The sequence below is a fragment of the Rousettus aegyptiacus genome, unplaced genomic scaffold (assembly GCF_014176215.1).
Source record: "Rousettus aegyptiacus isolate mRouAeg1 unplaced genomic scaffold, mRouAeg1.p scaffold_m13_p_6, whole genome shotgun sequence".
Classification (NCBI taxonomy): Eukaryota; Metazoa; Chordata; class Mammalia; order Chiroptera; family Pteropodidae; genus Rousettus; species Rousettus aegyptiacus.
The window spans coordinates 88,009,231-88,031,483 of NW_023416309.1; the positions used below are offsets into that span (position 1 = coordinate 88,009,231).

At 33.1% G+C, this 22,253-nt stretch overlaps 1 protein-coding gene across 5 annotated transcripts in view; it reads right to left on the bottom strand.

The window, feature by feature from the left end:
- Nucleotides 1–22,253, bottom strand: part of VMP1 (vacuole membrane protein 1) — a 102,471-nt gene that overhangs the window by 19,699 nt on the left and 60,519 nt on the right. For all 5 annotated transcript variants that reach the window (XM_036222408.1, XM_016143403.2, XM_016143402.2 and 2 more), the window contains 2 exons: nucleotides 7,708–7,788; nucleotides 4,258–4,374 (listed from right to left, as the gene is read on the bottom strand). In XM_036222408.1, the coding sequence (XP_036078301.1) occupies nucleotides 4,258–4,374; nucleotides 7,708–7,788 (198 nt within the window). The remainder of the gene's footprint in view (nucleotides 1–4,257; nucleotides 4,375–7,707; nucleotides 7,789–22,253) is intronic.

The window sequence follows — 22,253 nt, forward strand, 5'->3', positions numbered from 1 at the left end:
GATTATAGAGGATCTTTATCAGACCTGGGTCATTTTCAATTTGGTGTTATTGAGGTACTCCCCATTAGTTGAAGATGTTGTTATCTTACTTTACTTACAAGTAAAGATGCCTTAAGGGCTAATGGGTAGCAAATATTCTTAATTCAACAAATGTTACAAAAAGTACTTACTATGGATAATGTTAGGCATTATTAAGGGATTTTAAATATAAAGATAAAACTGGACATCCTTTTGGTACTAAAAGCAATGTGTTATAGAAGTTCAGTGAATGGTCACATTAAATATAATTAATTAGAGATTAAAGAAAGTGATATTAAAGTTTAGCTCTAAAGGACTAATAATAACTCTGATTAAATGTGAGTACTTCTAGATTCTCTCTTCAAATTCCTTATTTTATTTTAGACAGAAGAATAATAAGGCAATGACATTTTCTTAATCAACATCGTAGTGTTAGCAGAGACATTAGCAACTGCACAGTATAAGAATATGTGTAAGGAAATGAGCCTAAAAAGTTCATAGTCCTTTCTAGTGTTCATGCATGTGTTAATTTGAAAAAGATACTTACCTATCTCATGGAAGAAGAAAGCACATACAGATGTCAAACAGTTACAATACGAATGATGATTTCATTAAAAAAGTTACACAAATGGTATATAAAAATTATGAAGCTAATAAAACTATTATAGATTATTTGGCGAGGAAACCATTAATATGTGGGGGTCCTTCTAGTATCCAGACTAAAAGCCAGTTACTTGGAGCAAAAAATCTTCTACTATGAAACAGACCTAATGCTTTTGTCTCTCAGTGATCTCATTATCATAAGCTTTTCCTTCCATTATTTCCTAACATTCAAAATAATCCAATTCCCAGAGAATTACACAATTTCATTGCATGAAAACAAAACAAGACTTTCTTTTTATATATAACAGTTTGAAAATTCACTGTTCTGGCCAAGACATAAATGTGTCAGACATTTAATAAGTCTCAGCGTCATTCGGGCTGTAGGTCTGAGTGGGGATTCTACCATATAAAAGGCACAGACCACTTGACCATGTGCAGAGAGGTAACAAGGGGAGGGGAGAGTAGGAAAAAAAAGATATGGGCATAGGAAATTAATGGTAGCAGAATGAACAAAGAAGAACCTATCTGTAAAAGGTCCTTCGATGGCAAGAAGAATCTTATAGAGAGATTCATTATTTATTAAATATTAATGAGTGTCTACTACATGACAGATGCCATTCTAGGCAGTAGAATACCTCAGTGAGCCAAGACACAAAAATTTCTGTCCGTATGGAACTTATATGTGGTGGTAGGTGGGAAGGCAGAGAAGCAATAACCAACAAATGTAATAAGTAAATTATGTAGTACATGAAGTATTATCAGCGATCCCCAACCTTTTTGGCACCAGAGACCAGTGCTCCTAGGGCTGGGGAGCGGCTGCATATACAGATGAAGTTTTGCTCGCTTGCCTGCCACTTACCTCCTGCTGTGTGGCCCAGTTCCTAATAGGCCACGGACCCACTGGAACTGGTCTGCAGCCCGGGAATTGGGGACCCCTGTATACACGACTATGTTGACTTCTTGCCTTCATTATTAAAGTTTATAAGGGTCCTCCTATAAGCAGAGTACTTGAAATTGTCCAGTTGAAGGGGAAATCCCAATTTAATATTATTAGGTGGGCTCGTTTAATATATTTAGGGGAGGTTTAACAGATAACAAAATATCAATAAAAATAACAATATTTATCAAGGAAAGTTGTCTAGTTTTAGCTGAGGAATAAAGAGAAGAGAACTAGAAGAGGAGAAAAGTCTACTATTAGAATACAGAAAAATCTGTGCATGGTGCTTTCCCTTGTTATTTCAGAAATAGTTTATATATAATATTTAACATAAATACAATGTCTGTATTACTCATATCACTTACTCAAGGAATGAGAAATGTTTATTGCCCTGAGTTACACCTGGATGTACATCAAGTGACATGCCTTTAGAAAGTATATCTCTCTGATACAATGGAACATAGTAAACATATGCCATGATCTGTTTAAAAGATATAGGTATAGAAAATTAATGGTAGCAGAATGAACAAAGAAGAACCTATCTGTAAAAGGGCCCTTCAATGGTAAGAAGAATCTTATAGACAGATTCATTATTTATTAAATATTTATTGAGTGTCTGCTATATGACAGATGCTATTCTACGCAGTAGAATACCTCAGTGAGCCAAGACACAAAAATTTCTGTCCATATGGAACTTATATGTGGTGGTAGGTGGGACGGTAGAGAAGCAATAACCAACAAATGTAATATGAAGGAACTCAGATTCTTTCCTTTCAGAAGCACAGATGGATTTTAGCTTTCTCTTTTTTCTTCCTCATAGAAACAGAAAATGAGCTTTGACTTTATAGAGTTTAGTTTGAATTTGTAGGCCTTAGGCATGTATTTTATCTTTTCTACCACTCAATTCCCAATCTACAGACAATAACCACTTCACAGAATTGTTCTGAGATAACCAATGCCAATTGCTTGGCACAGGTCCTGATAAATAGTAGCCATCAAACAATTTAGTTTCCTTAATCATATAAATAATTTAAAGTTAAGAAGGCAATGCAAAAGACTGGAAAAAACACTGAACTTGAAACCAAGTTCAAATTCCAGCTATCACTTACTCTCTTAGGCAATTATTACTTATTAACCTCTGTATGTTTGATAATTACAAAATGGGAGTAGTAGTCTATCTACCTCAAGATTATAATGATTAAATCAGATGATATACCACAAGTGCTTTAAAGTGTGAAGTACTTACTATATTAAAAAAATTAAGCATTATCATCACTTGAAAAAATCTACTGAGAATGTTTTTAAAATATATTATTTTTGAATATTCTGTGACAAAAGGCCTGATTAATAGCATACATAACCACTAAAGGTACTTTTAGCATAAATTTTACTGTAATTTATAGAAAATCACTACATAAAGCAGGATGATTAAGTTTATGGATTCCTAGAGAAGTTGCTGTTATCAAGGGAATTAAAATAACCTGTTATTTTTCTTTAGGTATCAATACTTTCAAAGGACTCCAAAAAGCTAAATGATAGCTTTGTTCTTCTCCTAGAAAGAACTAAAAAGATTACAGAAAACATTACCTTCAGATACATTGCAAAATAATTTATTACTCACCACCACATTTTATTACTTGAAAAATCTTGTTATAGTATTTTAAATCTTTACCAAAGTAACTAGCATTCTAATATTAAAAAAATTTACGTTCAGTGAACAAATACTAAGTGAGAAAAAAAATATACTCCTTAAAGGAGAAAAAACATATCCTTGAAATTCTGAGTGATTATCATGGCAGAAGAATAAAGGATAGGTTCAATAAACTCATCTCAAATGCCAAAATCCAATATTAGAAACTGGGCAGCTGAAGTTTTTTTATTTCATTCTTTTCTTATAGAGAGGTGTTAAGAAACTTAGCGGACAGATGTGCTTTTAATTATTAAGAAATCATACAGGGCACAGAATTACTCACTGTTCTTGACTCTCCTTTGGTGAATGTCTCTTTGTTGCTAACCTCATTGATTAAGAAATTCTTTCTAGGTTAATTTTATTTTATTCTAGAAAGATTTTCCCTTAGAAGGAAACAATTCACATCATAGTCCGAGAAGCACATATTCACATATTTAAGCACATATTTAAGTTCCCAGTCTCTTTTCTCTCTTCTATTCATATAGCATATATACACATACACCTATCTTAAAGATTTTAAGAACAGCTTTGAATACTAGCAGATTTTCACTTCTCTCACCACAATCCATATCTTTTTGCCTTTTCTGATACCTTTTTCTTTCGCATTTTCCCTCACGCTAACATCTGGTTGATTTTCTATAAAGGATATTGGTATCTTGAGAGGAAGTGTTATATACAGTGTATGAAAGAATAGTAAAATTAGTAAAAGGCAATATTCTCCCAGCTCACGGTCAGTAAAGATACATCTTTTGGATTATGAATGTGAAAATGATGTGTATTTTCCTATAAGGGAACACTGTATTTTGTTTGGTAAAATCTTAGACAAATAGTTTCACAAGACAATAAGTGAAATAAAGAAAGAGAGGAAGAAACAGAGGTAGGAAGAAAGAAGGCAAGTAAGAAAACAAGGAGAAAAATAATAAAGGGGCACAATTTTCCAAAAGGGACAGGGAACACCTGCACAGAATTCATTAACCTCTTGAATGACAGATCATGGTGGAATAATTACCTGAATATGCATTTTAATTATTGCTTTTCCAATCAGGGTTGCACCAAAGAAAGTCCAAAAAGGTACAAGAAAGTGTCCACATGTTATTCCAGCCAGATCGAATAGTGGATTTGGAATCTATAAAAAAATTAAAATGGGACTTTCACATTTCTTCAAAGAACAGTAATTTTACCACGTACAGATAAAGCCTTATTTACACTGCAAAGGGAGGTGTGGGTTCACTGATCAGTACTAGACTGTTCAGAGGATTAGGCAAGTATTCTAACGTCTATAAACTGGGTCTCATATTCTTTGTAGGCTGTTGTTCAATCAGTTCAAAGCAAACCCTGCAGTCCTTTTGCTTGTATTACTTATGGCTAATGTTCCCTAAATATACCTTTTTTTTCTATCACATTATAATTGGATAAAGCCAGTGGATACATAGGAATTTAATATCTTTCAGTAGATACTTTAGATACTTAACTATTTGAGAGCTGTTTTCTAAGGTGAGGCATAAATGAAGAAAAAGCCTTAAGATCATTTCAGCAGTTATTAGGGTTTGAAAATCATTACTGAAAAAAGAATCTCGAAAGTGTTGACACCTATAGCAAACACTCTCATAAATTCACAAATACATTTGTAGGTTGATGTGTTTTTACCTCTCAAAGTCAAAATGTTCATTATTTGCATTTTTTCTTATGAGAGCCCAAGGCCATGTGGCCGTGTGATGTATTTTAGAAAAAAATCAAGTGTGGAAATACAAGAGCACTGATTCAGATGTTTTGAATACTGAGTCCCAGACAAAGAAGTGATTCACAACAAATACCTTTCCAAACATTCCCACATTTCAAAAATGCTAAAAGACAATTTCATGTAAAAATGCAAAGAAACCACAAGCTGTTTTTGAGAACTTCATCCATTTTTCTCCCATAGAAGTACTCTCTCTCCTTGTGGCTGCTGGCCGAACCATTTATAAGTCAATTAATTTAAACAACTTCGTTTTTGAACTTTCAAAGAAAAGCCTCGTTGTTTAAAAGATATTTGTCACATATGTTCTTTTAAAAACAGTGCAATTAGAATTAGAATTCGAGTATTCTTTTGTCAGTAACACTTGGATTCATTAACTCAGTTTTGTTTTTCCCATCCAAATTCAAAGCCTTTATGCAATTTCGTCTGTTTTACAACCAGGTGATAATATCATTTGTACAGTGTTACAACTGTCATTTCTTATATTTTCTCACATGACTCTCACAACTCAATGAATTATAATTTTAATTATTTTCCTTTATTATGAGGCTCTACCGCATGATGAGATGGAAATTAATTTAAGGTATACAAGATATATAAATGAGAGTAGGTAAGAATTAGAATTTGTTAACATGTTGGACACAGTGTATGTAGGACACTCTCATAATTGATGAGTTTGCTGTTACATGTGCATGTCATTTATTCTTTTTTTCAACTCCTAAGTACACAGAAAAGATTAAAATTAAAAAATTAATAAGTAGCTTTGAAATTTTTCCTCAACTACTTGTTTTATTTTAGTTTAAATATTAACAAAGTAATTAATAAATACTTTTTACCTTAAATCAAGTATGTATATTTTTAATACTTTAATATAAGTATGAAAATCTCCTTTATAATAGTTCCTAGAGGGCCAAATTAATCTACTGATTTACGTTAAATACTGACTGTTTTTGTCAAACATAAGAGGACTGGCTAGTATAGAAAGTAGATTTTTAGCAGTTAGGACACAGGCAGACATGAGTGCTAAGGAATAAATACGTCTTGCTCTAATAAATTGAAGTTGTCCCCAGGAATAATGAAAGCCAACTTTTATTGAATGCTTTGATTTGTTCAGTACTTTTCTAAGGTTTCTACATCATCAACTCACTTAATTCCCCCCAAAATGCTAAAATGATGCTGTTATACCCATTTTACGGATAAGAAAGTGAGACAGACAGGTTAAGCAATTTGTTCAGTATAAATGGCAGCATAGCAGGATTTTAAACCTGGCCATATCCCCAGGCTTGTACTCTTAGCTTCTAAATTAAAACATTATTATCCTTTAAGCTTTTCAGCTTAATCCCATTCTGCTGGGTTTCCATAGCACCTTTTACTTATTATTGCATCTCAACTGTTACCCTTATTAGATTTCAAGATCCTTGAGGAAAAGGAATATACTTTGCACTTGTTTTTTCCATGCACTCAGTGGTGGATACACAGCCGATGAGTAACTATAAAAAAAAAAAAAGGCTGGCCATTTATGTTTTAGGCACTGTATTACTTCACAGACATAATCTTAAATACTCACATCAGCCTTCTCAATGACTGTTTTATTGCTCCAATTTAAAAATCAAAAAACTAGGGTTCAACGAGAGTAACCTGATTGAGGTTATTTAAATAGCAAGAGTCAAAATTGGTTTAGGAACCTAAGTAAGCTTGATTCCAAAGCCAGTTCTTTCTAATATATCACACTGCAAAATACCAGTAAGTTGCTCAAATTTTGAGATAAATATTGTGATAAAGAGCTTCTACATTAAAAAGTTAGATTATGAAAATTTCTAGTACTGCCAAGGTCGAAAGATAGTAATTCAGGCACATGTATATTTAAAAATATTTCTAGAATGTTGATATCACATTAAATATTTTGGTTTCAAATGTTCTTTTGAGAGTGGAAAGGGGCTATTCAAACTTTTATTCATGTGCTAGTACATAATAGATAAAGTAGCTGTATGTCAGTAGACATTAATTTTGTGAATTTTACTTATAATTGCAGCTTTTATCAACTAGGTGCATCTAGTTATTCTGGCTAAATCCACCATTAACTACCAACAATTATGTACAGGCTACCAAATAAAACCCGGATCAAAATGCTCCATTTCAAATGTAACTCTTTCTATTACATTTGAAAAGGACTAGGATAAACACTAACTCATCAAGGAACATCAATTTCACAAATCTGCAATTGCGGTATTGTTTTTGACATAAATGGCTTCTCAGTTCAGGATAGCCAAAGATGCCCTTAGCTTTGCCACAGATGTTCCAATTACCTAACTAGGTGTTAATATCACTTAAGAAGGGTTTATAATGAATTCTTCTTTATAACTAATGTTTTGAGAAAAGACTACTCATCTGTAACTCTGGAAAGAATAAAGTCATTGTTATTTGGTTAAATGCACTTCATTCTTCATGGGAAGGATGGATTTTGTCACTTGCTCTTACTGAATCAAGCCATTTAGGTCTGAAGTCATCATGGCATGATAAAATGCTTAAAAGTCAATAAAGAAAATATGAATCTATCCAATAGAAAACAGCTCATTTGATGAGTAAAATGATAAATAAAATTACATACCCATTAAAAGTGATACTATTTTTGTTCATTCAGGCCTGTATCTTTAAAAACAAGTTGGATCAAAATATAAATCTACCATTTATTGGAATTTCTCACTTTTAATACAATTCACTTACTGAAGCGCAAGCCAAAATTCCAAAAAATCCGACCTTCTGTACTAGGTTTTGAACGGCCAGTTTAGCCCGGGAGGCAAAGTCCTGCATAAAAGAACGATACCAAAATATTAATGAAAAGTTCAAGGAAGAAGAGAAGATGGCTCTTTATAGAACTTGTAGTATTAAATATTTCACAAACTGAAAGCACCGATTCATTTAATGAATTAATGATTTTAAAAAATCACAGCAGGTTGCATTGGAAAACATGCAAATAAAATCTTAATAGAACATTAATTATGTCCTTAAAACATAAACTTATATCACATTTCAAGAGTAAGCCAAAACACTGTTACTTTATTTTTTCAGTTCTATGTGGATTATCTAGGGATGAGTAAAATGCTATAAACCTAACCATCAACCAATTCATACTTTTGGAAACACTGGCCTCCCACATCTATTTCTCTTTCCTTCTACAACTCAGTCCCTGATTAGTATCAGGGAAAGAAATCAAAGAATTTTTCAAGACTGCCAACGAAGATATTTCTGCTGATCACTAGCCAGAAGGTGGGAAAAATGCTTCTGTGGCAATAACTAAGCATTCATTACTCCCAAACTCATTTAAAAATAATATTCTACATTTGCACAGCTTGTGCTAACTTTATAAAATTATTCACAAACATTTTACTTGAGCTTTTGAATAATCCTGAGATGTAGGTAGAGAAGATTCTTTAGACTCTGAAAGCACCGCCCTTTTTATTTCTCTCTTGCCACTTCTCATACTGAAACATGTATTTGGCTGGCTACTTTATTTCCAGTTTTATTCTACCAATATGTTGATGCCACAATTATTATATATGTATATATTTTTACTTAAAAGTACCAATATGAAGTTTGACTCTAATTTTTTTCTGGTTTTGAAATGGTATATACTCCAATCAAAATTTCAATGAAAATAATTGATACAATAAAAAAAATTAGCAAATGTATGAATGTCTTTTTAAGAAGTGTTCACATCAGAGAACCTCTTCCTCTCTCTTTAGTTAAATACTCTAATAGGCAACAATCTTATAGAGAGATCAGAATATAAAAGAATAGTAACAGGGTTTAAAAGTACTTCTTTAATCCACAACAGTAGTTGTGTCTTCCTACTTAAAAACAAAACAAAACAAAATAAAAAAAAACCTTTAATAAATAATATGTAGGATAGCCCTATCAAATTACAACATTGAATATTAAAATTAAAAAAAATAATAATACTTTCCTCCTACTTACTTGCTGAGGACAGTGAGAAAGTCAAAGGAATTACCCAGTAAGGTACATTTTTAAAGATATTAACAGTCAATATCAACACTTTTCAAATTCAAAGCTAATCGTTAACCTAATTCTGCAATGCAATTTTATAATTTTACAATTTATTTCCAAAGAGAGAATTTTTCTTTTGGGGATTAGGCTTACTTTTTTAATAAGTCATTTATATCAGATTCAATATTTTAAACAACTGAACTACTGCAGCAAAGGGCACTTACCATTTTCATTCAGATTTCTAGCTGAAGATTTATTTTTTTCTTGAATGAACAACTATTGCATTAAGAGTAAAATATTGATTTTTACTGATTTAAAAACTTTTAAAGCATATATAAGTTTAGTTTTCCAAAATAACATATCTGAAAACAAATTACACTTCCATTTATTTTGAATAATTTATACAATCCAAATTATTAAATTCATAATTTATTAGGGGCATTAAATAAAAACTGGTAAGCCACAGTGAATAGAAACATTTTCAGTTTTTAAAACATTAAACAATACTATTATATTTATGAAGTAGTTCTAAAGTTTTCATTAATATAACCTGAGTTAAAAATATAAATTCAGAAAAACGCCTTCCTTTACAGCCCTTGATACCTTCACAACAAATCTACTTTAATGAAGCAAAATGGTACTCAATTGCTAAGAAAAAGTAAACCAAAGAAAAAGAAAACTACAGCTTTTATTTTAAATATTACATACTTTTTATAAATGTGTTTTCCAAATCAGACATGTGGGAACATTTTTCTATCACAGGATTTATGTAGTCCTCAATACATAAAATTATAGAAAATTAGATTTTTGCATAAAATAGTATAGTAGTTAGAAGGTTTGGTATCCTGGTGCCTTTTATCTTAATTTCAAAACTTTCGAATCTCATATTTATTTAAACCAAGTGACTATGGTAGTGCCATCATTTTAAACTGATGGTATTTTTCTACTAGAGGTGCATACACACATTTAAATTGAAAAAGAGATATAATAATACCAATTTGTTTATATAAAGAAAAAATGATTAAAACACCTAATATACAAAATAATAAAAACATTTAAGCCTACAGAAGTTCAAGGAATCATGTTTTTTAAAACATCCTGAAAGTAAGGAGTTCTTTTATCCCTTTGGGGCAGAATCTCTTTACTCAACAGAAATATGACAAGAACAAAGGAAAATAGACTCCTTGTTCTTTAAGATGCCTGGATGCCCACCATCAATTATTCTTAACAGTGTTTCAAGAATTTTTATCTGAGGGAAAATAGTTACTCTGTCCAAATAAGTAGAAACTTCCATTAACCTTTTCCTTTTTTTAAATTAATTTTTACCTGGCATATCTTACAAGAAAAACAAGTTAAGTGCCTTTTTTAACGGGGAGTGAGTTTTACTTCTAAAAAAGTCTGAAAGTCATCTACTGAAAGTGAATTTCATAAATCTTATGTGTTTAACACACACGCACACAGTGACCATGCTACTTTCGGTTCCTGTAATTTATTTTCCAGGTCTTTCGCAATATTCTCAGAATTAAAATTACATTTTTACAATAAACCACCCTTGAACATTTATTTAAATTAAACTAATATGAAGTCTGCACAGTTGTTTTCATTATAAGAAACCAACAGTAGCAGAACATGCAGCTTGAGGAGGTATATTCTTGATGTTTTCCCTTGCCAGTGTAATGAAAACAAACCCCGGGAATTATTATATTAGTATTTGTACCAAACTTAAAATATTTTACAATAGTAAAATGACTCATGTTATTTGTTCGATTCCATAAACACGACCAAATTTTGTTTTTATTTTAAACTTATTGCACTTTAAAGCTATATATTCAAAACCTACTGATATGGTTTCAAAGGCTTTATTGACATTATTTTATTGAAAAGGTCATTCTTTTATTTTCTAAAATATTCTACATGTTAATGTAATATACTTTCCTTATCTGTTGCTCTGGAGTTTTAAAAGTTTTTTTTTTTTTTAACAACTTTGGTATTTTTTATTTTTTGCATAATTTGACAGCACTTATGTTGATTTTAAAATTAAACTGTCCAGGTACTAAAATATTTATATTTCCACCTGCATTCAAATAGAATTGTACTGCAGGTATATTATTTGACAATAAACTCAACTTAAATACACATACCTGATACAAGCAAAAAAAAAAAAAACCTCTATTTTACTAAAGTTTAAAAGAATCATTTCAAACAAAATTTGCTATTCTTTTTAGGCCATCAAACAAAATAAATATGCAAAGAAAACGTGTACACCAATAATAAACAATAATATTTTAAAGAAAAAGTTAAACAACTTAGTACATTAGGTATTCAAGTCAAGTTAAATGTAAAAGGAAATTAATATTTTACTTTAATGGTTTTGGTGTATTTGTGGGAACGATGTAGTTGGTTCAATTTGATTACTTCCTCAATTGTCATTCTTCATTGAAAAAAAAAAAATCTGTACAACTAAAACCAAATTCCTTTTAATAGTTTCATTTCTCTGGATTCACATTTCACAATGTTTACCTCTTTCACAATGTAAGTGCCTGTGAGGAAAATTTTATTTTCTAGTTCTACCTAAATAAATAGCATGCATTTACAATTAGTAATCATATATCATTTTCTACTTTTTTAAAATAAAATACATGTAAATAAAATTATCTTTCACAACCAACAGTGATTATGTATGTAACTGATCATGCTTCTGAAAGTAAAAATGTTAGATACTAGGAACATTTACCAATGACCACAAGAAGAGAGACAAAGAAAAGTCACAATAAGACCTTATCATTGAGATTTCAAGAATTAATAATTATACATTCAAGTATGAATATTCTTGTACTACTTTTGCTTCACATTTCTTTTTCCTAAGAAATATATTTGTGACTAAGGGAGAAGAGAAACTTCTCCTTTAATGTTAAATTAATGCAATATTACTAGAGATAAATATGTATTTGGTTACTAGTTTATGTTAGTTTGAGCTGACCTATTATCATCAATGTAACAGTAACTGTTCAACAATTTAATATATTATCTGCCTTCTTAACCCATTATATGTTAAAATTTATGCTGAAATGTTCTTCTTGGGGTTGGTATTAAAAGTAGCTCAACTGACAGTATTAAAAACCACAGAGCAACTGTTACAATAATAATTCCTTGCGTTTAAGGGAAATCTATGTTAAAACATGCTGTATTTATAAAGTTCTTTGACATCTAAAATGACTTGTTATTTCCTGTGTCCTAGTCAATTATGTTGTATCAAGCAAGTAAAACGCCATTAACTAAAAATGAAGCTAAATAGTAATTAATGATGACTTAATGTTGTAAGCTATTTCAGCATCGAGGAAAATTACTGAAATATTAACTTGTTATTAATATTCTGATAACCACGTATTTTCTACAACAAAATATTACACATAGCAACACAATTAAAGGGTATAATCCTCATCTTCATGAGAACTGCAATGAAACAACTCATAATCTTTATATTTTTACATTCTTAGAAACAGACTAAAATGTGTCTTAATTGTAATTTTCTACCTGTTATCTGGGCTCTGTATGAGTTATTTTCATATAAAGATATAGAGCATTTTCATTCAAGTCAAAGTAAGCAAATTATTTTATCTTATTGCTGACTTCCTCAACAATATCATTAATGTAACTGCTATGTTTTAAACAGTGTATATTTGAGTAGGTCTCTCAATGAGGTATATTTTCAAAAGAGTTACACATCATTTAATCTGTTTTTGAATTATAATGGACTCAAACACACTTATGAGATGCAGATTATTAGGAAATGAACTCTAAGATTATAAGAAAAAGTAGGAATATTAACTTGATAAAGTGACTGTGACAGGAGGAAGTAGTTAATAAAATTTAAATTTAGTACTGATGGGATGCTGGATTACAAAATGCACAGACATTGACAAAAAGAGTAATCAGAACAGAGTTGTGCAACTCTTTCTAAAATTGTAATGCTTTGCTATCCAACTTATGGCTTTACATGATTAAACTAAAAAGACTCACTGAAATTTTTATTTAAATTGGAAATTAGAGTAAATTCTATAATTAGTGTAAGCAGAATACATCACTTAAACACAATTCTCAAAAGTAACTTGGAGATTTAGAAGTTTTAAGAAGAGACTATAGTTCTGATTCAAGATGGTGACAGCAGGAAAATCCTGAACTTACACATCCCTTTAAAAGAAATTCAGAAACTAGTCGAGTGATTCCTAGTCTGATGCCCCAGCTTCTGTGGCTGCCACCCAGAGGACATATCCCCTGATAGCCTGGCTCTGGTGACCAGAGGGCTTGTGTTCATGAGTTCAATGGAATGGTGGCAAACAGAGAAACAGTTCTTAGCTGGCTATTCCCCTAGATCAGTGCAGAGAGAACAAACAGAAATGCCTATCTCCCAGTCTTCCCCTGAAATAAATATATTTGTATACTTAAAGTTTGCTGCCTGAGAGTCCATCTTCCCATCAGCCTGTATCTAGGTGCTCATAAAATATTCTCCTTTGGGAGCCTGACAGATCTTGGCAAACCCTCAACTATTGAGGGACACTAAGAACAAAGAAAGATGTTTGGGCCATCACAAAGGATTTAAGAGACAACCAAGAGCTAGCACAGAATTGAAGGATAAGGTTCATCCCCTACAGAAAGCCACTCTTTCAAGACTGGGAGAAGTGGCTGTGTTATCTAATGCATAGAAACCAACAGAGAGAATCAAGGAAAATGAAGAAACAAAGGAAAATGTTCCAAAGGAAAAAAGGAGATAAAGCCTCGGAAAAAGACCTTAATGAAATGATTTATCTTAGAATTCAAAACAATGATGATAAACATGCTTGCTGAGATCACGAGAGCAATGCAGGAACAAAGTGAGAATTTGAATAGAGATTGAAAATATAAGAAAGTATCATAAAGAAGTAACAGAGGTGAAAACTATAATAAATAAACTAAAAAATTCAACAGTGGGGTTCAGCAGTACACAAGATAAGGCCGAAGAAAGGATCAGTAAACTTGAAGATAGGGCAGTGTAAATCATCCAATCAGAGAAGCAAAAAAGATTGAAAATGAGTTACAATAGATTAAGAGACTTAGAAGACAACAACGAATAAACAAATATTTCTATTATATGTGTCCCAGGAGGAGAAGAGACAGAGAAAGAGAAAGAAAAATGACTTGAAGAAATGATGGCTGAAAACTTCCCTATTCTGATGAAGGAAAGAGATGTCCAGATTCAGGAAGCCCAGAATTTCAAGAAAGATGAATCTAAAGAGATCCACAGAAAGACACATTATAATTAAACTGTCAAAAGTTAAAGACAAGAAAAGAATCTTTAAGACAGCAAGAGAAAAAGAACATGTTATATACCAGGGAACCCCATAAGATAAGTGAGTTTTTCAACAGCAATTCTGAAGTCCAGGAGTGGCACAATAAATTCAAAGTACTAAAAGAAAATAACTTGCCAACCAAAAATACTATACCTAGCAAAGTTGTCTGTCAGAAAAGAAGAAATAGTTTTTCAGACAAGCGAAATCCAAAGTTTAGCAAAAACATATATGAAAATATAAACCTCATTGGTAAAGTTAAATATATAGTTAAATTCAGAATAATCTAATGTTGTGAAGATGGTGAGTTAATCACTTACAAAGCTGGTATTAAAAGACAAATTAAGTAAAATAATTAAAACTACAATAATTTGTTAATGGGTACATAAAATAAAAAGAGGTAAATTGTGACGTCGAAAACATAAAATGTGTAGGGGATAGTAAAAATGTAGAGCTTCAGAATGCATTTGAACTTGAGTTATCAACTTAAAATAGACTGTCATAAACATAAGATGTTTTAAGCTTCATGGTAACCACAAAGCAAAAATCTATAAAGGATACACAACAAACAGAAAAGACAAAAAGCATATTGCTACAGAAAATCATCAAATGACAAAAGAAGACAATAAGAGAACAAAGAAATTACAAAAATAGAGGAAAAAAAAAGAAAATGGCAATTAGAATAACATATGCACAAAAAGCCTTCAACAAGATACGCCATCCATTTATGATCACAACATTGAACTAAAAACCTTCCCTCTAAGATCAGGAACAAGGCAAGGTTGTCCACTATCACCACTGTTATTCGATATAACACTGAAGGTCTTAGCAAGTGCAATCAGGCAAGAGAAAGATATAAAAGACATCCAACTAGGAAACGAAGACGTCAAACTGTCACTATTTGTGGATGACATGATTCTCTATAGAAAACCCTAAAGACTCCACAAGAACACTACCAGAAACAATAAGCAAATACAGTAAAGTTCCTGGATACAAAAATCCATAGCATTCTTGTACTCTAACAATGAAGTGTCAGAAAAAGAAATGGAAAAAATAATTCCTTTTGCAATTGCAACAAAAAGAATAAAATACCTAGGAATAAATCTAACAAAACATGAGAAGAATCTATATTATGAAAACTATAAGACCCTATTAAAAGAAATTGAAGAAGGTACAAAGAAATGGAAAGATATTTTGTGTTCTTGGATTGGAAGAATCAACATAGTTAAAATGACCTTATTACCTAAAGCATTATACAGATTTAATACAATCCTCATCAATATCCCATCGGCATTTTTTAAAGAAACAGAACAAAAAATCATCAGATTTGTATGGAAGCACAAAAGACTTCGAATTGTCAAAGCCATCCTGAGAAAAAAGAAAGAGGCTGGAGGCATCACTCTGCTCAACTTCAAATTCTACTACAAAGTGACAATAATCAAAATAGCATGATATTGGCAGAAAAACAGACACACAGACCAGCAGAACAGAATCGAGAGTCCAGAAGTAAATCCATGTTTATATGGGCAAATAATTTTCAACAAAAAGCCAGAAACATACAGTGGAGAAAGGAAAGCCTCTTCAGTAAGTGGTGCTGGGAAAACTGGAAAGCTATCTGCAAAAGAATGAAACTAGACTCGTTTATCACCACACACCAAAATTAACCCAAAATGAATTAAAGACCTGAATATAAGACCTGAAACAATAAAATGCAAGAAGAAAACATAGGAACTAAACTTAAGGACCTTGGATTTAAAGATGATTTTATGAGTTTGACCTCGAAGGCAAGGGAAGTAAAATCTAAAATAAATGAATGAGACTACATCAAACTTAAAAGCTTCTGCTCAGCAAAAGAAACCGTTGACAAGGTAAAGAGACAACCATCTGATTGGGAAAATATAGTTGCAAGCAACGCCTCTGATAAGGGCCTAATATCCAAAATATACAAAGAACTCATACAACTCAATAACAACACAACAAAAACGATCCAATCAAAAAATAGGTAGAAGGACCTGAACAGACACTTCTCCCTAGAGGACATACAAATGGCCAACAAATATTTGAAAAGATGCTCAAGATCTCAGTTATTAGGGAAATGCAAATCAAAACTACAATGAGATACCATCTCACACCTGTTAGAATAGCTTTAATCGATAGGACAAGTAATAACAAATGTTGGAGAGGATGCAGAGAAAAAGGAACCCTCATACACTGCTGGTGGGACTGCAAAATGGTACAGCCACTATGGAAAACAGTATAGAGGTTCCTCAGAAAACTAAGAATCGATCTATCATATGATCCAGCAATCCCTCTGCTGAGTATTTACCCCAAAGACTTGAAAACCCATATCTGAAAAGATATTTGCACACTGATGTTCATAGCAGCATTATTCACAGTGGCCAGGGCATGGAAGCAACTGAAGTGTCCTATGATAGATGATTGGCTAAGAAAAGCTGTGGTACATATATACAATGAATATTACCCAGCCATAAGAAGAGATGAAATACTGCCATTTGTGACCACATGGATGGACCTCGAGATAATCATCCTAAGCAAAATAAGCCAGACAGAAAAAGTTGAAAATCACATGATATCAATTATATGTGGGAAATAAACCTAAAAGCAACAAATGAGCAGGACAAACAAACAGCGACTCATGGACATGGACAATGGACTCGTGGTTACCGGAGGGAAGAAGGGGAAGGTAGACAGAGTAAAAGTAGGTATAGCAGGAATATACTTCTTAATTAAGGGCCTTATATGACACAAATCCACAGCTAATATCATACTCAATGGTGAAAAACTGAAACCTTTCCCCCTAAGATCAGGAACAAGACAAGGACATTCACTCTCACCACTTTTATTCAATATAATACTGGAAGTCCTAGCCAGAGCAATTCGGCAAGAAAAAGGCTTTGAATTCAGAACTGAAAAAGTAAAACTGTCTCCATTTGCAGACAACATTTATAGAGAAAATTCTAAAGACTCCACCAAAAATCTATTAGAACAAATAAACTAATTCACTAAAATTTCAAGATACAAAATCAATACATAAAAATCAGTCACATTTCCATACATTAATAATGAACTATCAGAAAGGGAAATTCAGAAAACAGTTGCATTTACAATGGCATCAAAAAGAAAATACCTAGGAATAAATTTGAGTAAGGAGGTGAAAGACTTGTATGCTGATAACTATATGACATTAAAGAAAGAAATTGAAGAAGATGAAAATAAATGGATATTCTGTACTCATTAACTGGAAGAATAAATATTGTTAAAATATCCATACCATTCAAAGCAATTTACAGATTCACTCAAATCCCTATCAAAATTTCAATGGTATTTTTCATGGAACTAAAACAAACAATCCAAAATTTTGTATGCAACCACAATGACTAGCCAAAGCAATCTTGATAAAGATTAACAAAGCTGGAGGCATCACACTTCCTGATTACAAACTATATTATAAAGCTGTAATAATCAAAACAGTATGAATTGGCTTAAAAACATGCACATCGATCAATGGAAAAGAATAGAGGGCCCAGCAATAAATCCAATGATCAGTTAACTTATGACAAATGAGCCAGGAATATACCATGAGGAAAGGATGGTCTCTTCAATAAATGGTGCTGGGAAAAATGGATAACCACATGTGAAAGAATAAAACTGGACTACTATCTTACGCCATATATAAAAAGTCAACTCAAAATTAAGACTTGAATATATGATCTAAAATTATAAAACTCCTGGAGGAAAACACATGGAGCAAGCTTCTTAACACTGGTCTTAGCAATGATTTTTTGAATATGACACCAAAGCAAAGGCAACAAAAGCAAAACGAGTGAAAATTACACAAAACTAAAAAGCTTCTGTACAGTAAAGGAAGCCATCCAAAAGAGAGAGAGAGAGAGAGAGAGAGAGAGAGAGAGAGAGAGAGAGAGAGAGAAGGCAACCTACTGAATCACAGAAAATACTTGCAAACCATATATCTAATAAGGGGTTACTATACAAAGTATATAAGAACAACTCAACAGAAGAAAAAAAATATATTTAAAAAATGGGCAAAGGAAGAGAGGATTTAAGCTGGAGTAGAAAGTAGAGGCTATGCATGTCTCCTCTAGCGACCACGCCAAAATGATAACAAAACTACAGAGCAACCAGTACACGGAAAAAGGTCTGGCTGAACAGGAGCCTTACAACTAGGTTACCTCAAGTAACAGGGTCACCTCAAAATGGTAGGAGAGGTGAAGATGCAAAACAGGCTGGTCCCACAACCGCGTGTGGCAGTCAAGATCGGGAAGGCTATTTTGTCTGCAGAGCCACCTCCACTACCTGAAAAGTGAGGGGTCTCAACTATACACTGGGCTCCCCAGCCCAGGGTTCCAGTGCCAGAAGAGAAGTCTCCACAACCTTTGGCTGTGAAAACCAGTGGAACTTGCAGCTAAGTGAGACAGAGGGCTTTAGGAACTGGGGATCTTTCTCTTAAAGGGCCCACATCTGGCTTTACTCCCTGATGGACTCAATCGCTCTGATCTCCAGCATTGGGGCAGCTGGTTGAGGGACTCCAGGGGCACATGGAGAGGTGCTGAGCTGTTGGGCTATAGTGTGAAGGCTGGAAGGGCAGCTGGCACCAGGACAGAGGTGCAGGCAGAAGCCCTTTGTTGAGCCCTCCCGCATCCCAGCCTGCAGACGCAGGTACCATCAATCCGTATAACACAGGTTTCTCTGCCTAGGGGATTCCCTGAGACTATGCCTCTCCCAACTTTTAGACCCACCAAAGCCACATCCAGTGATTTATTCCATCATAAAATGGGCTGTTTTGGCTCCTGCTGAAAACTTTCATAAATCTCCCAAAGGTTCTAAAAACCCAAAGAAGCAGCATGTGGCCTTGCCATGCCCTATATCTCTTGCTGAGCAGCTGCTCCAAGCCTCGCACTAGTGCCAGCCAGCCTCGGTCTCTGACTTGGCCCCTCAAGACACCTATAAGCCCAATACAAGTGGCAGCCATATGTGGATTGCTTGGTGAATCTTACCAGGTGGCCCCAAAGGTGCACAGGCTGCTGATGAACTTGGTCTACAGCTGGACCCCTCTCAGGTCTGTCTTAAGGGGCCCCACAGCACACCTACTACATAAAGACACTCTACTAAGACTGGGAGACTTAGGAGGACCCCTACCTAATACATAGAAATAGACAAAGGGAGGTAGCCAAAATGAGGAACAAAAAAACATGTCCCACTTGAAAGAACACAACAAAGCTCCAGAAAAAGAATTCACCAGAATTGAGACAAACAATATACCAGATGAGATTTCAAAACAATGGTTATAAGGGTGCTGAAGGAACTTAGAGGAAGAGTAGATGAACTCAGTGAGAACTTAAAGAGATAAAAAAATGTAAAAACGGAGGTAGAAATTTCAAAAGGAAACCAGTCAGAAATAAAGAATACAATACCTGAGATGAAGAATATATTAGAAGGAATCAGCAGAGTGAAGGAAATGAAGGATCAAAAATCACTGATACAGAGGATGGGATAACAGAGGACACCCAATCAGAAGTGCAAGAAAAAAATAATCCAAAAAAGTAAAGATAGTTTAAGAAGCCTCTGGGACAACATCAAGTGTAACAACATTTGCATCATAGGGGTACCAGAAGAAGAGAGAGAGCAAGGAATTGAAAACCTATCTTAAGAAATAATGATGGAAAACTTCCTTAACCTGATGGGGAAAATAGATGTACAACCCCAGGAAGTTCAGAGACTCTGAGACAATAGGAACCCAAAGAAGATCACACCAAGACACACCATAAATAAAATACCAAAAGTTAAATTTAAAGAGAATCTTAAAAGCAGCAAGAGAAAAGCAATTAGTTACATACAAGGGAATACTGATAAGACTGTCAGCTGATTTCCCAACAGAAACTTTATGGGCTAGAAGGGCTTGGCATCAAATATTAAAAGTGATGAAAACCCAGGACCTACAACCAAGACTACTTTACCTAGCATTTAGAATTAAAGGACAGATAAAGTGCTTCCCAAACAAGAAAAAGCTAATGGAGTTCATCACCACTAAGTCAATATTACAGAAAATGTTGGAGGGACTTCTTTAAGAAGAAGAAAAAATGTGTAGCAAAAGTTTAAATAAAGAATGGCAGTAACTACATATATATCAACAAGTACTTCAAATGAAAAAGAATTCAATGCGCCAATCAAAATATGGGGTGGCTGAATGGATAAGAAAACAAGACCCTCACATATGCTGCCTACAAAAGACTCACTGTAGATTGAGACACACACAGACTAAAAATAATGGGATGGAAAAGATATTTCATGATGGACCTCTAGAGTGGAATGGAGTAAGTCAGATAGAGGAAGATGAATGCTATATGATTGTATGTATATGTGGAATCTAAAGAACAAAATAAACAAACTAAAAAAGAACAGAAACGAACTCACAGATACAGAGAACATTTTGAAGTTTACCAGATGGGAGGAGGAATAGAGGGGGTCAGTGATAAAGGAGGAATGGATTAAGAAGTACAAATTGATAGTTACAAAACAGTCATGGAGATAGAAAGTATAGAATAAGAATATAGCCAACAATACTTTGATAACTATGTATGGTGTCAGAAGGGCACTAGATTTATTGGGGGTGATTCACTTTGTGAATTGTAGAGCTGTCTAATTACCATGTTTGTACACCTGAAACTAATATAGTATTATATGTCAAGTATAACTAAAATATAAAATTATTAATTTAAAAAAATGAGCAGAGGATTTAAATAGGTAAGAAGACATACATATGGCAAAAGGTACATGAAAAGGTACTCAACATCACTAATCATCAGGGAAATGCAAATCAAAACCACAATGATATATCACCTCACAATTGTTAGAATGGCTATCATTAAAAAGACAAGAGATAACAAGTGTTGGCAAATACGTGGAGAAAGGAAAACCCCTGTGCACTGTTGGTAGGAATGAATGGTACAGCCAGTATGGAGGTTCCTCAAGAATTAAAAATATAACCACCAAGTGATCTAGCAATTCCACTTCTGAGTACTGAGCCAAAGGAAACAAAAATCACTATTTCACACACACACACAAATATGTACACCTTGTTTATTGCAGCATTATTTACAATAGCCAAGATATGGCAACAACTTAAGAGTCCATAGATGGATGAATGGATAAAGCAAATGTGGGAACACACAAACACACACACTCACTCACTCACTTATTCAGCCATAAGAAAAAAAAAAAGAAAATCCTTTCATTTCCAACAACATGGATGAACCCTGAGGGCACGTTAAGTGGAATAAGTCAGAGAAAGACAAAAACGATATGATTTTACCTATATACAAAATCTAAAAAAACACCCCCAGAAGTAATGGATACAGAGAACAGATTGTTGGTTGCCAGTGGAGGGGGTGGAGGTGGGTGAAATGGGCAAAGGTAGTCAAAAGGTACAAATTTTCAGTTATAACATAAATAAGTTCTGGGGATGTAATGTATAGTATGGTGACTATAGTTAATAATACATAAAGTTCTCATCACAAGAAAAGAACATACAGTGTGGTAAGGAATGTGAATGAGACTTATCATGGTAATCATTTTGCAATATATATCATATCATTATGTTGTACAGCTAAAACTCAAACAATGTTATATGTCAACTATATCTCAATTTAACAAAATTTAGCAGTTAAAAAATTCAATAAGGAACTAATGGTACAACTGGCTCACAGATGTGGCAAAAATCAAGACTTTAAATGACAAATATGAGAAATTTGTATACTACAATGTGTAATGAGCAAACAGTTTTCCTGTTTTCTTCATATTCCAGCAAGTACACTAACTTTTTAATGTTAAAGATAATTATTATAAAACAGTATTAGATTCTTTAGGTACTTGCTTTTGTCATTATCTAAAAAATAAGACTAT